Source organism: Gossypium hirsutum, chromosome A13 (assembly GCF_007990345.1).
Source record: "Gossypium hirsutum isolate 1008001.06 chromosome A13, Gossypium_hirsutum_v2.1, whole genome shotgun sequence".
NCBI classification, from domain to species: domain Eukaryota; kingdom Viridiplantae; phylum Streptophyta; class Magnoliopsida; order Malvales; family Malvaceae; genus Gossypium; species Gossypium hirsutum.
Window position 1 is genome coordinate 27,493,894 of NC_053436.1, and position 14,162 is coordinate 27,508,055.

Sequence of the window (14,162 nt, forward strand, 5' to 3'; positions counted from 1 at the left end):
TTCTACCATTTATTTGCATGAAAAATGAAGCTTAAAAAAAATTGACTCATGCTAGATAATTCTGCATTTTGATGTTTAATGGTAGAATAAGGACGCTTGAGGTTAGAAGAACGATTTTTGTTAAGTGATTTTCGTTGAAAATGGTTAAAACGAGTTAATTAGTAAAAGTTGTTAATGTTTATAAAAGCATGAATTAGTGAGAATTTGAGGTTGTCATAGAAGAGAAAAATGTTCAACACGTCGTAAATCTTATAGAAATCTAATAAATTTCAATTTCCGAGCCTTGAGGTAAATTCGTAATTATGCAAAAGTTTAGGGGCAAAAATGTAAATTTTTCCAAAATATGTTTTAGGTCCAAAATGATTAGTACATTAATTAAATGAGTGAATTTCATCATTTTAGATCAAGAAAATTGAGATTTGGTCTTAAATCGAGAAAGTCTGTGGTTAAAAACAAAAAGAGAATAATTAGCCGAAATTTCATTTGAGGTAAGTCGATGTGATTAAATGAGCATGATATTCTGTTGAAACGAGTAAGTTGTATGTAAATAATACAACTACATTATTATATGTGTTTAAATTGATATAGCATGAATTGCTTGGTTGTGGAAATGATTATGTTTGATGAATATTAAGATAGTAGAATTCCCATTTGAACCTTGAGAAACAATTCGAATAATCATGCCATGACATTCGGGTATTCATGCCATGACATTCGGGTTATTTGTGAGCCAGTGTAAGACCATGTCTTGGACATGGCATCGACACTCAGATAAGAGCTAGTGTAAGACATGCCTGGGACATGCATCGGCCTCAAGATGTAAGCCAGTGTAAAACATGTCTGGGACATGCATCGGCTACGAGATTATCAGTGTAAGACCATGTCTGGGACATGGCATCGGCACGGATATGTGAGAGCTAGTGTAAGACCATGTCTGAGATATGGCGTCGGCCTCAATTTCGATATTTAGTGTAAGACCATGTTTGGGACATGGCATCGACTTGATGGATGAGCCAGTGTAAGACCATGTTGGGACATGGCATCTGTATTATACCCTATGTTTGAGGCTTAGCAAATATCCGATAGCTTTCCGAATGGTTCAACGGTGAGAGTTATGGTTTAAGCTAACTGAGAAAGGTTATGACCATATTGTGAGTGGTACAGGTACTTACATGAAATTGATGAGATGTGAATTCAATTCATGTTATATGATTAGTAGGAAATGAAAATGAGCATGTTAAGTAACACAGGTATGTATGCCAAGCTCATGAGAAATGATTTCAGTTTGTGATGCACTTTTAGTGAAGATGTAAATAGGTAAGTCATGCTTATGAGAATGATTTTGTGATGGCCTTGTGATTATAGGTCTATACTTATGATGTATGAATATGTAACCTTACCAATGTGGTGAAAGTGAATTAATATGGTGTGATAAACTTAGTATCGTTAATTCACACTAAAACAGATTTGGACAGCAGCTATAGTTTGACTTTGAACATCCACCAAAAATTGTGGAAATTGAGTTAGAGGCTGAATAAAATATGAAATTAAATCCTAATGAGTCTAATTTCACATAGAAGAAATTATGTAAGAAAAAGAGTTTTGTATTATGAAATATTTAAATTGTTGTGGGACAGATTCAGAATGACTTCGAAATCCCCTGTTCTGATTTGAGAAAATAATTGAAAATTATAAACAAAATATTTATGGGTTATAATTTATATGCTTATAATTAATAATGAGTTTATTTTCAAGAGAAACAGACAGGAACATCATCTGAGTCCCGTATTATGAGATAATTATTTTTTAGTGAAGAGGGGTTAGAACTGTCAGACAGGAAAAAAGAGTAAATTTAAGGAATAAAATGTACTAATTGGTTGAATAAAAATTTTTGAAAATTTTATGGTAAGAAGATATGTGAGTCTAGTTTTAGGGAAAATTATCAAAACTTAATTTGGAGTTCCGTAGCTCCAGATATAAATAATTTAGTGACTGTGACTCGAGAAAACAGCTTACTTGGAACATGAGTAAAAATGCAAAGGGTTGTATTACCATGAAAAGCAAGTTGATAAGTTACTTATTATTTTCATATGGTCTTACTAAGCTATAAAGCTTACTCCCTTCCTTTCCTTTCCTTTAGTGTTTTCAGGTTAGCTTGGAGTTGGAGATCATCGGAGGTAGCATCACACTATCAAGTCGCTACCTTTGGAAAAAAATGAAGTATATATTAGAAATTTTCAAGTGAGTGGCATGTATAGGGATCTAGTTGATTGACATGCATTATTTTTCTTTGGCCAAATATGTTGGCTTATATTGAGTTATATGCATATGGCATGAGATGTGGCGCATATTGATTATGGCTTGTAAGCCTAGCTATTCATGTCATGTCTAATGTTTATAATGTGATTATGTTTATTTGCCATGCATGGTTAGTAATATGACATGTGTGTTGGATGTATGCTCTATGACCAATTGAGGTGGCCATAGCCATGTAGTAATTGCACGTTATATACACAACGTGATAATGATTGAACATGAGTGCTTGATGGATAAGTTGGTAACCATAGTATAATGGTAAAAATGGTCATCAAAATGACCAGTCTTATGAATGTGAAGTAAGGAATCTAGAGTTGGTATTGCATGAGTAGATACATTACTTGTAAGAGATTATGGGTAACATGAAGGCTTGGAAAATAGCCTAAGTGTTGGCCGCACGGGTTGAGACACAGCCGTGTGTCTCAACCGTGTGAGGGACACGACCAAGAGACACGGGCGTGTGACCCGGCCGTGTGGTTCGATGCACATGTTAACGTCATAAATAGAGAGTTACACGGTCTGAGGACACGAGCATGCCCCTATGTCCGCACGGGCTTGTGACAAGGCTTGGAAAATAGCCTAAGTGTTGGCCGCACGGGCTGAGACACAGTCGTGTGTCTCAATCGTGTGAGGGTTGACGTCATAAACAGAGAGTTACATAGTCTAAGGACACGGACATGTGACCCTGTTTCATGGAAAAATTTCCTAAGTTTTCCTGAAACTTTTCAAAGTTCTCGATTTAGTCCGGAATCAATTTCGAGGAATGTTTTGGGCTTCGTAGACCCAAATATGGGACGACATGTATGTGTTTGAAAGGTTTTGAATTAAAAGAGATTTTATGGCCCATTTTTTGCATGAATGTGTATGTTTAAGTCCAGAATGTCTCGTACCCTGTTCCGGCGTCGGATATGGGTAAGGGGTGTTACAGTGTCTCTACTCGTGTGTTTACTACCATGCATTCTGACTTAAAATTTTTATGTACAGGGGACACACGGCCATATCACACGCCCATGAGGCGGTCCGTGTGTCACACACGGCCTAGACACACGCCCGTGTGTCTACCCATGTGGACGTTGTTAGGCTAGTTTCCAAGCCTTTGGTCAACCTCTATCATCCCCAAACTCTTATAAATTACCAAAATACATAACAAGGCCTAATTATACATCCCAAATGACATTGATATATCTCATTGCATGTAAACCTTATCTCATCGGTTTTATACATGCTCGATTATCCACTTTATGTTAAGGGTTTCTATGACTGGTAACTCAATTAAGCTTGGCTCATTGTCTTAACTCATTGCCAATTATAACCTAGCCATCCCTTGTGATTTAGTCACATTACATATACTTAATTGTGATATGCCATATTTAACCATCATAAGAACATTGGACATAAACATGCACAAATTTGTAGGTCATAACCTACATCAAAATGAGCCAATTTCTATGGCCATATACAAGTGAACACGTATACTTTTATAAGCCTTCATGTTGGCTAATCAAATGACACATAAAACAAAATAACAAAAGCCCTATACATGTCATTGAACAAAATAAAAGTATCTATATACCAAAGCTGGACTAGATGATAGTGTGTTGATTCTCCAACCGTCTCCCAATCTTTACGAGTCCTCCAGCTCTGTAAGACAGGGAAAAGAGAGGGGTAAGCATTTACATGCTTAGTAAGCCCGAATAACTGGAAAGTAAACTTACCGATTAATTAGCATGCATCCATATTAGGCAATAAAACCAACAAGCATGAAATAGTTTCCCTATTACTTGCACTCAATCGATAAGTTAGTTTCATAACAATACACCATGTAATTTGTCTTAGATAAGCTCATCATCCAACATTTTCATTTTTCTATCTCATGTTAGTCTCGTTAAGTTTCTCAAAAATCTCAATGCATTATCCATTTGTCATCAAGTCACAAGAACGATCATCTCAAGTACGCACTCCCGCGAACCTCACATCTTATGGCGGGATTACCAGTCCAGGCTAAATCCCTTGTAGCGACAAACACTCGTAATGAGCTCGGATCTAAATTACCAGTCCAGGCTAAATTCAGACTCTAGTCAAATTACCCTTCCGGGCTAAATCCATTATGCACACATATTCTTCGGGAGGCTCGATCACTCAAGAAACACCTGTCGGGGCTAGATCCTTTCTATATTTGAGATCAACGGATTACCCGTCTGGGCTAAATCCTTTTCTGTAACACATGCAGGATCTCAAGTCACGTAAGCCATGGTTTTTCCATCGAATTTCCCTTTTGACTTCAATCGGGACATTTATTATCATATCATTATTATTAACACATTTTATGGATTTTCATGCCATCACTATAACCAATTATCATCCATTCATAAAACATGCAATTAGACATATTAATAGTTTACTTAAAGTTATTCAAACTTTCCTGGTATCCGTTTTGGTTTCATGTTTCGGTTATTCCAAAACCTTTCATTTTCCTTGATCGACCTCCGAAATTTTTTCCTCGAGGTCTATAACAATAAAAATGAATCATTAATACCTCAAATTGTTCTTTTCGAGTCTAAATTTCACCCCCGAACAAAATGATCGTTATGCCCCTAACCTTTTACATTATTTATAATTTAGTCCCTAGGCTTGTATGATGAAATGCATGAAATTTCTACATTACCCAAGCCTAATCGAAAGTTTTTCCCTCTTATGGCAGCCCACATTTTCCATTATTTCACATTTCTACCACATATTTTGTACCTTTTGCAAAAAGGTCCTTTTAGAGGTTTTTCATGAAAATCACCTAGAAAAATATGTTTAACACACATCCAACTTTCATATTCCTCCATAAAACATCAAAGAATAAACATGTGACACATGGTTCACTTTGCAAACATGAACCCTAACTCAAAATATGGGTAGAAATGGAGAGAGTAAGCTATCGGGTTTTAAAAATACGAAGAACATTAAAAACGGGACTTGGGAGCACTTACTATTGAGCTTGAAAATATTAAAAACCCTAGCTATGGAGGGCTTGAGAAATTTGGCTGGATGAGGGAGAAGAATGGCTGATTTTTGCCTTCATTTTCCCATTTTATTTCATTAATTAGCCAAATGAACAAAATGCCCTTAAGCCCTTTCTTTAAAATTTTTTCCATACATGCCCATTTTTGTCCAAAAACTTAGAGATTGGGAAAATTGCTCCTTAAGGACTTCTAATTAATAATCTAAAGCAATTTCATACAAATTGCTTCTAGAATCCAAGTTTTGCGATTTACTCAATTTGGTCCTTATTTTCCAATTGGACACTTTGCTCATATAATTTCTTCATGAAACTTTAACACAAGCATATTTTCATATTCTAGACCTCATAATAATCATAAAATAAATATTTCAACGTCGAATTTGTGGTCCCGAAACCACTTTTCAGACTAGACCCTATTTTGGGATGTTACAGTCATCATCATGGTCGATGTGATATTCGAGATTCAGCCATAACATTTAGATCGGGTTTAGGGGGTTACAAGTTTATTCTAGGTTAAAGTATTTTGTAAGTTTTTGTACTCTTCATAAATTTAAATTTTAGTCTCTATACTTTTTTAAGAATTTAGTCCTTCTACTTTTTAGATTTCAAAAGTTAAATACAATTGTCAACACTATTAAATTTTATTGTTAAATTTGTTAGTGTGACATTTTGAAATATTAAAAAAATACTCATTCAGTAGCAATGTAACTAAAAAATGACGTTGTAATGAACCTAAATTTAACAAAAATAATTTTAATAGTATTAACAATCAAACCTAAATTTTGAAATATTAAAAATAGAGAAACTAAATTCTTAGGAACAAAAGTACAAGAACTAAATTTTAAGTCTATGAAGAGTAAAAACCTTGAAGAATATTTAACCTTCTATCCAATACAATCTAATTTAAAATATTTAAAAAAAAATAATATTTACTTTAAAGTAGGTTTCAATTTCCGCGTCATGAAAGCATGCAGCATATGAAGAATAAAGATGGTCCCTTGACTTGGGTATCGTAAAATCGTTATCATATGTCTCTTTTGTCGATTGTGGTAGAAGAATCCTACGCAGCTTAGGCTTCAAATTATAAATTTTAATCCGAAAAACTCGAGATTTTTAGAATCTTTCAATTTTCCACCAAACCCGACTACTAAATTCAGTCTTTGTTTCTTCTCTTTCTATTTGAATGCACTAAATTCTTGGGGGTTTCTTATCAACTCATCTCTATCTGTTCTCTACTTTAAAAAAAAACAACCATAAATTCCACTTGTTTCATCATCATTTCCTTCTTCAAGGCAGCGAATTTCATTTCACAGTTAAGTTCCCTTTGATTTTTATCCATGAAGATAATCATAGTTAGTTTATCGGATTGATGGTCTCTATTGGGTCGATGTCAGTTTGAGGACTAGCTACTCAACATTCATGTCTAAATTATTTGTTATTTTATGTTACTTGTGAAAGGATTGCTAGTAATTATGATTATTTTTCAGGCTGACAAGTAAATTAAAGTATTGATCATGGGAGCTTGTTGCTGTTGTTTGGGTATCAGGGATCCTGAACTACATGTTTCCACTTTTATCAGTCTCAATAGCGTCATTCATGCCCTCAGGGGAAAGGTACCATGTCAAATTTTTTCCTTCTCCTTTTGAGTTAGCATCGAGACAGAATTTTGTTGAATTTATATGGGCATGAAGTTCTTTTCTTCTTAAACAATGAAAACACCTGCAATTTACACAAGGTTCTTTTTTCTTTTTTTTTTTTGCCAATTATGGATTGAGTCATTGGCTACTGACTGTTCGTTTGATGAAAAGTTTCAAGGAATCTAATAATATTTGTTTTCTGATAGCAATTTCCTATAATGCTTCTTTGATCTTTAGCTTCACCGGGGCTTATTAATTTGATCCTCAGTTTACCGGAGTAAGGAGCAACGAGCAATCGGATTCGCCCGCTTTGAATTCTCAAGTGTCAGCCCCTTTGGATTCTAATGCTGCATTTAACAATATCATCACACATACTGCAAGGGTCTTGCATTCCGAAGCTGATACGACACCCTCCTACGAGTACGATCGGATTGAAGGAAGAGAGGATTATCGAATCAATCACACGGAACACGCAAGTATAGGAAACAAATCAGCTGGAGTTCAATGCGAATCTCAATTGAAGTTCTCACACGATAAACCTGAAACTGAAGTTGGTTGTGACTATGGATCATTAGAAGATGAAGATGTTTGCCCCACATGTCTTGAAGGTAACCTTTTCAATTGCTGATTCCCTAACCAGCTTATACAAGTGGAAGCCATTAAATGAGACATTGGCTTACTTTGGTTACCCTCTCTTGATTTCCTATATCAGATTACATTCCCGAAAATCCAAGAATAGTTCTTCAATGTTCCCACACTTACCACCTTGGTTGCATATATGAGTGGATGGAGAGATCCGAAAACTGTCCTATTTGTGCCAAGGTAATTTGTTTCTACAAGGTTCTGCAATTACTCCATTTTCTGTTCTAACTTCTGCCATTAAGATCCCATTTAGCATCTCTTTCTTCCAATCATCAAATGTCGAGAATCGAATACTAAACCGGAGCTGTTAGCTCTTTATATCATGTAAAAATGGGGATTCTATATAGTCTTCTAATGCCATATTTTCCTAAATCATATAACTGATTATGGACTGATTTTGCAGATGATGATGTTTGGTGAAGTAGAAATTGGATCACCATTAACCAAAGATGAACGTATGATTTTTGAGGGTACATTTCAATAGTTTTTTTTTTCCGAGTTTTGTAGTTTGATGAGAAAGAGATATAGGTTCCTGCATTGCCATTTATACCATTGCAAGAAATTATGTACTCTTTTTTTTTTTCACTGAAAAGAAGATTTAGTCTAATTGCTTGATATAATCACCAAGAAATTATGAAAATTGTATCTTCAAAGGCAGCAACTGACAGTTAATAACGAGTGAAATACGAGATCCAGTAATACACTAATCATCGACATCGATACACAAATATATGTATGTCAAGACAAAGCAGACATAAAAGGCATGAGTTTCCAACAATTTATCCTTTCTCATGCTGTTTTCTTTTTTAAAGAAAAGAACCATAGTGCATGGATCTATGTCCATATTCACATATAACCAAAAGCATAGTTAAATTAATTGTACCCATTTTCATGCAGCAAAGCATCCCAAGTGGCATGAGTAAATAGGTTCCAGAGTAAGGTCTAGTTCATTCCTCCTCATTTCTGTTGCTTCTTCCTGGTATGTGCCACTGCAAAAATTGTAAACTATAAACAATCAAATCTTTTAACCAAGCTTTTGCCACTTCATTATAGACAACAGAAAACGAAAGCTTATGTGGATCCATTTTCTTTGGCATACGTTTTCAAAATTAATCGGTTTTCAGCTGATAGGATTTTATTTCTTGCATCACAAGTAACATAAGCCTTTCATGCATCTCTAGATATCATTAAGGATGAATGCCAATGAGGGGTGTTACCCGATATTCAAGCAGGGAGGAGGCTGTGGCAGCAGAAAGGATGATGTGTTGAGGCCATGGTCTTGCTGCCCCCACTGCGGCTGCTGCTGCTGTTGCTGCGCCACTGTCTTCTCCCTCTCTTTGATCTACATGCCAAGACAGGTAATTTGTTAGTTCATGTTTTTCTATTACAAAAAAAAAAAAAAGAGAAAAAGATTGTAAATGTTGAGATGTTGGGATTTGAATTTCACATCGAAACTCTTACAAATGATTCAACAGTGGGAAAGGAAAAAAATTTTGATGAAATCTTGAACATGAAAAAGGGTATGTCACCTGCTTTGCTAGCATGGTGTTTTGCTCCTGTATTGCCTTCTCCTGTCATAAAGACCACAATTAGATTTCTTATATTCACATTCAAGTGTCCATCACATCACATATGATCATCCAAGTTCATATAATGATTCTCTCCAGGATTGACAAGCATATGTTCTGAAAGGCCTTACCTTTCTCTGAAGCTCTGATATTGACTCATACATGAGTTGGTTCTGCAGGGAAAAAAAAGGGCCACAATTTCATCATTAAAACCAGTAACAATTATAATTGTAAGACTATAATGGGACAAAGGACAGCTGTTTAAAGCATACTTTTTTGAACGAATAAGTTTAAGAGCAGTATCAAGCTGCTGCTCCAAATTCTGCAGCTCCTTGAGACTCAATGACTCTAATTCTTCTCCCATGTAATGCCTGAAGACGTTTAAGAATTCACCAACATATCAGGAAATTACTATGTTCAGCTAAAGTGGTCAAACTTTCTTTTTCTATAACTTTCATGTTTGACTCGTATTCGGATATGGTGAACACACTAATATCTGACATTCAAACCTAAGTTGGAGTAAAATAAACATTGAAAAAGGAAATCACTCGTTCATCTTTAGCAACAATGTAATCAGTTGAATTAAGAGGTACCTGTGATTTCTCTGCAAGAGCTCAACCTTAGCTTTAAGTCTATTATAGTCCATGGACCAGTTGCCCTGTCCATAAACAGGTTTCAGTTTTCAATACAATTTCAGCCAAATCTTAACCCTTTTTCACAATCTACTATTCCCAATAATTTAAAAACCTGAATAATGTTCATTTAGTTTTATGTACCGAAAGGCAAAAACTAAGAGTCTCTCATTGAAAGACAGCTACCATTAAAAGCTAGAAAAATGTACTGTACTTAGAATTTAGATATCCCCAAACCCCTTATTGCTGTCAAACTGCTATTTGCAAACAATATTTATATAATATAATATAATATAATTAAGACATATATATAATCATTATGATAAGTGGCTAAAATTAACGGCGTGAAAGGCATGTTGTACCTGAGATTCAGGCTCACTAGCAACAAGCTGTCTCTCAGCATAAGAATACCTTTCATAGCGTTCAAGGATCTTCTCCATGCTGTTGCAGATAATCACAGAAAATAAATGTCAGTCTTAATGGCACAATATTTTCTTTCCCAAGTAAAACTAATTGTACCCTAATTTCTTATATAACTTTTACTTTAATTTAAAACATATAATATATATAGATTTCTAATGGCTTCATATGCCATACTAATTTCCATACATACATACATGCATTCATGCATGCATACACACACAAACAACTAATTTCCATTTGCTCCAACTAATTTTTGCATTAACTCAATAAGTTTCTAATGGCTTCATAGTTCATATGCCATACTTCGTTCTTAACTTGTCTCAAGGATTAATATTTATGCTATGTTAGTGAGTATAAATCCATATATATACTTGCAATGAACTACGTGATGTAATCTATAAAAGAAGATAGTACTTAAGGGTTAAAACATTAAAATTTTTATATTAGCTTCTAAGAGTTTTAATGAGTTAAACATAAATCCAGTTAAAAAAATAGCATGTCTGTCATCAGCATGGAGGAAGGAAGCTGAAAGAGGTCGAAATCAACCCTCAAAAAATCAGAAGTCAAATCCTGTCTGATTTTGAGTATCACCAAACTGACTTAAAGCAACTAAAAGTGTTTTTTTTTTTTTTTTTTTTTTCAGTTTTGATAAGTGACTTAAGGAACTATAAGTCTGTGATAACGGTGCCTTACACCATAAACCCCTTGATTCCTTACATATCGTAATGATATGATTAAGTCCACGTCATAAAATTTGTGTTAGGAATGGGGGAGAAAAAATAATAATTAAATTAGTCATCAAATTATAATTTTTTTGGATCACAATTAATTACGTTACTTTTTAGGTGATAAAATACTTGAAAGATCAAAGGAACTTGGAGGAGTCATAACAGAATCAATTCAAGCTTGCTTTGAACCGCCACCCTCCCTCCCCCATTTTTCTTTCTGTATATAGATGCCGTATATGAACTCATTCAAAATTAGGGTTTTGGATTTTAAATATTTAAGTAGGTAAATTTTTAATTTATGCAATGTTGGATAATTTGAAAAATCAACTACCTCTAAATTTATTATGAAATTATTTGGATTATTAGTAAAAATTAATTAATAAATAGATTTATTTTTTTAAATAGAAAATTTTGATTTTTCAAAATTATTTTTTCATATTTAATCTTATTTTTTGGTATATAATTTAAATCTTATTAATAAAAATTTTTTATATTAGCTTGATATTTTTTTATTTGGAAAAGCTATTAGTTTGATAATTTATTTAAAATATAAGTTTTTTAAAAATAAAATCAACTTAACATTTTTAGTAAGGCCTTATTTGATAATCTATTAGAAATATTAAATTAAATGAAAATTAATATTTTCAATAATTTAATTATGTACACATGTCTAATAATCTGAAATAAAAAAATGTAGAAAATGATAAGTAAATAAGAGCTATTTATTATTTAAAAATAGAATATTTTCAATTAATTCTATTTTATTCATTTATTTTAATATTATATTATCCTATAAAAACTTTAAATTTAAAATTTCACTTTAGTTTGAAATAAGGTGAAATGTTTTAAATTAAGGATAAAATGTAATATATAATTTTTTTTATAATTTTAAACATGTAATTATCAAACTATTTAATTATATTCCATAATTAATGTTAAGTGCTATATCAAACAAATTTTATAACATAAAATTAATTCTTAAATTTCCAATACTTAACTTTTCATTTTATCCAATAGCACCGAAGTGATAAATAAGTTATCTATCTACTTATATTATTCAACATTTTTTAATTGAAAATTCTCAAAACATTTTTTTAAAAATAAAATATAAAAAAAATTCCCTTTTCAATTTACTAAAAAAATTTGATTTTTTATTAAACACACCATAAATCCAGAGCATATAAAATCATAAAGCCTAATCCAAAGTGTTCAATTTTCCTTCATTTCATTTTTAGCTTTGATATTTTTATTTTAATTTATTTAAAAAAATAACTATTCTCAATCAAAATAATGAAAAAAAAGGATATATGCATCAAATATCAATTAATTTAAATTCAGATAATTACCATAAATAGACAGACACCATATCTATAATATATAACTGAAGAACTTGAATCACAAATTGCAGAGTTTTCTTTTCCTAGTTATCAAGGCTTATAAATAATTTTTCCTTTATTCTTTTTCTCACTTGAACCAGTAACTGGCTATTGGTGACATATATGTAACCAAATCAGCTAAAAGAAGAGCCCATTGGAATATGTAAATTTTAGAAAGCAGTTTATTAGCTTGTTTAGGGTTCAAAAAGGAAACTCCCTCTGTACAAAAATTGTCAAATCCCTAATTTTCTAACTACCAAAAAGGTACCTCTTTTTGGCCTTGGACAGTTGTTGGATCAAAGAGTTCTCAAAAGCCAAAGAGGGTCTAGGCCTTAAGAACTGGTGAAGAAGAAGAAGGAGATACATGTATAGCAGTTGTTGCTTGTAAGGACTAAAAGGAAACACACAAAGGAGAGAAGATGACAAAGATAGTAGCTCTGTTCCAAAACCAAAAAAATAAATTGTAAAAACAAATTTATTTTCAGAAAAAACATAGCCATATTTTTTAGGTTTTCTTTTACTATCTTTAGAAGAAAATATGTTTGATAGCATGATTTTTCCTTTTGAGATGACAGAATATAAAATTTATTACAAAGTTCAGTGTTGCTTTTCCCTTCTTTTATAACTTGGTATTAATAATTTAGTCCATAGAATGGATACTTTGTATTTTCTCCTAATTGAGAAAGTTTTAGTTTAAAAAAGGGGAAATTTTTTATTGCTTCTTCTTCATCATCCATTGGTCAATAACCTTGTTTTAGCAAGATGAGACCAAACTTCCCCCTCAAAGCTTTCCATTCTTTTGCTACTTCAACATCTCTGAAACACTTGTAAATTCTATTACTGATATAGTTATAGTCACACTTTTTACTGAACTGTGTAATATTCTTTAATTTTTTTTTCACCTGTTATAACCATTGCATGAAATCCAGGAGAAACTGCTAATGACAGTGCCTCAAAAACCACTTTCATAAACATCTATTTCAGTTTCAAAGCCAAAAAAAAAAAAGTAACTTTATCTTTGTTTCTCAAAACCTTGGAGAATACTTTAAAAAAATTAAAAAGAAAACAGAATGAAGGGGGAAGGAAATACCAGGAATCAGTGGAGTATTCAAAGAGCTTCCCTTTGTGGGAGAAGACAATCAAAGCGACCTCAGCATCACACAAGATGGAGATCTCATGAGCTTTTTTCAACAACCCAGCTCTCCTTTTGGAGAAAGTAACTTGCCTGTTGATCTTGTTCTCAATCCTCTTCAACTGAACCCTACCTCTCCCCATTTTCTTTTTTTATAACCTTAAAAAATTGGGGGGAAAAAACCCAGATCCTAAAAAGGAAGAAGAAGGAGGAGGAAGATGGAGTAAAGTTAAATACCCAAGTTGGAAAAAAAAATTCTTTTGCTAAATGTGAAGTATATCTGAGAAAACATGCACAACATATATAGAAATGGAAATGCAGGGAAAAAATAGGAAAAAGAAAAAAAAAAGTGGTTTTAGGGAAAGGGAGTGGATTTGTAGATAAAACCAGAGTGGTTTATTAAGAATGTGCTGTCGGTCCCTCATTGGTTAACATGACTGTTCAGTCGTTACTGTCTCATGTTGGAACCACAATTTTATTTCTTCTTTTTATTAAAAAAAATAAGGTGTTTTCTTCATATAGCCTATAGATACCGTCAGAAGCTGTACGGAGACCCCTCGCTGTCACACACTCACACAGCTGACGGCGGAGATTTTCTTTTTCTCTCTTAAACCCAAATAAATTATAATGCATAGGTTTATTATTGGAAAAATAACAATCTTGTACGGAAACAAATTTTAATGTAGTTATGAAATGAT

At 33.0% G+C, this 14,162-nt stretch overlaps 2 protein-coding genes across 4 annotated transcripts; one reads left to right on the forward strand and one right to left on the reverse strand.

Moving 5' to 3' along the window:
• The first annotated feature begins 6,467 nt into the window (after positions 1-6,467).
• On the forward strand, positions 6,468-8,217 carry LOC107893802 (E3 ubiquitin-protein ligase AIRP1). The gene is made up of 5 exons (XM_016818894.2): positions 6,468-6,638; positions 6,814-6,939; positions 7,232-7,571; positions 7,676-7,785; positions 8,009-8,217. The coding sequence occupies exons 2-5, from the start codon at positions 6,841-6,843 to the stop codon at positions 8,087-8,089; spliced, it is 630 nt and encodes a 209-aa protein (XP_016674383.1). The 5' UTR covers positions 6,468-6,638; positions 6,814-6,840; the 3' UTR covers positions 8,090-8,217.
• A 35-nt stretch (positions 8,218-8,252) lies between these two features.
• LOC107893801 (truncated transcription factor CAULIFLOWER A-like) lies at positions 8,253-13,827 on the reverse strand. Of its 3 annotated transcripts, NM_001326817.1 has the most exon segments (9): positions 8,495-8,594; positions 8,823-8,947; positions 9,135-9,176; positions 9,305-9,341; positions 9,344-9,346; positions 9,446-9,544; positions 9,767-9,831; positions 10,168-10,246; positions 13,423-13,607. In NM_001326817.1, coding segments are annotated over 9 exon segments (735 nt in total).
• Between the last annotated feature and the right edge of the window lie 335 nt (positions 13,828-14,162).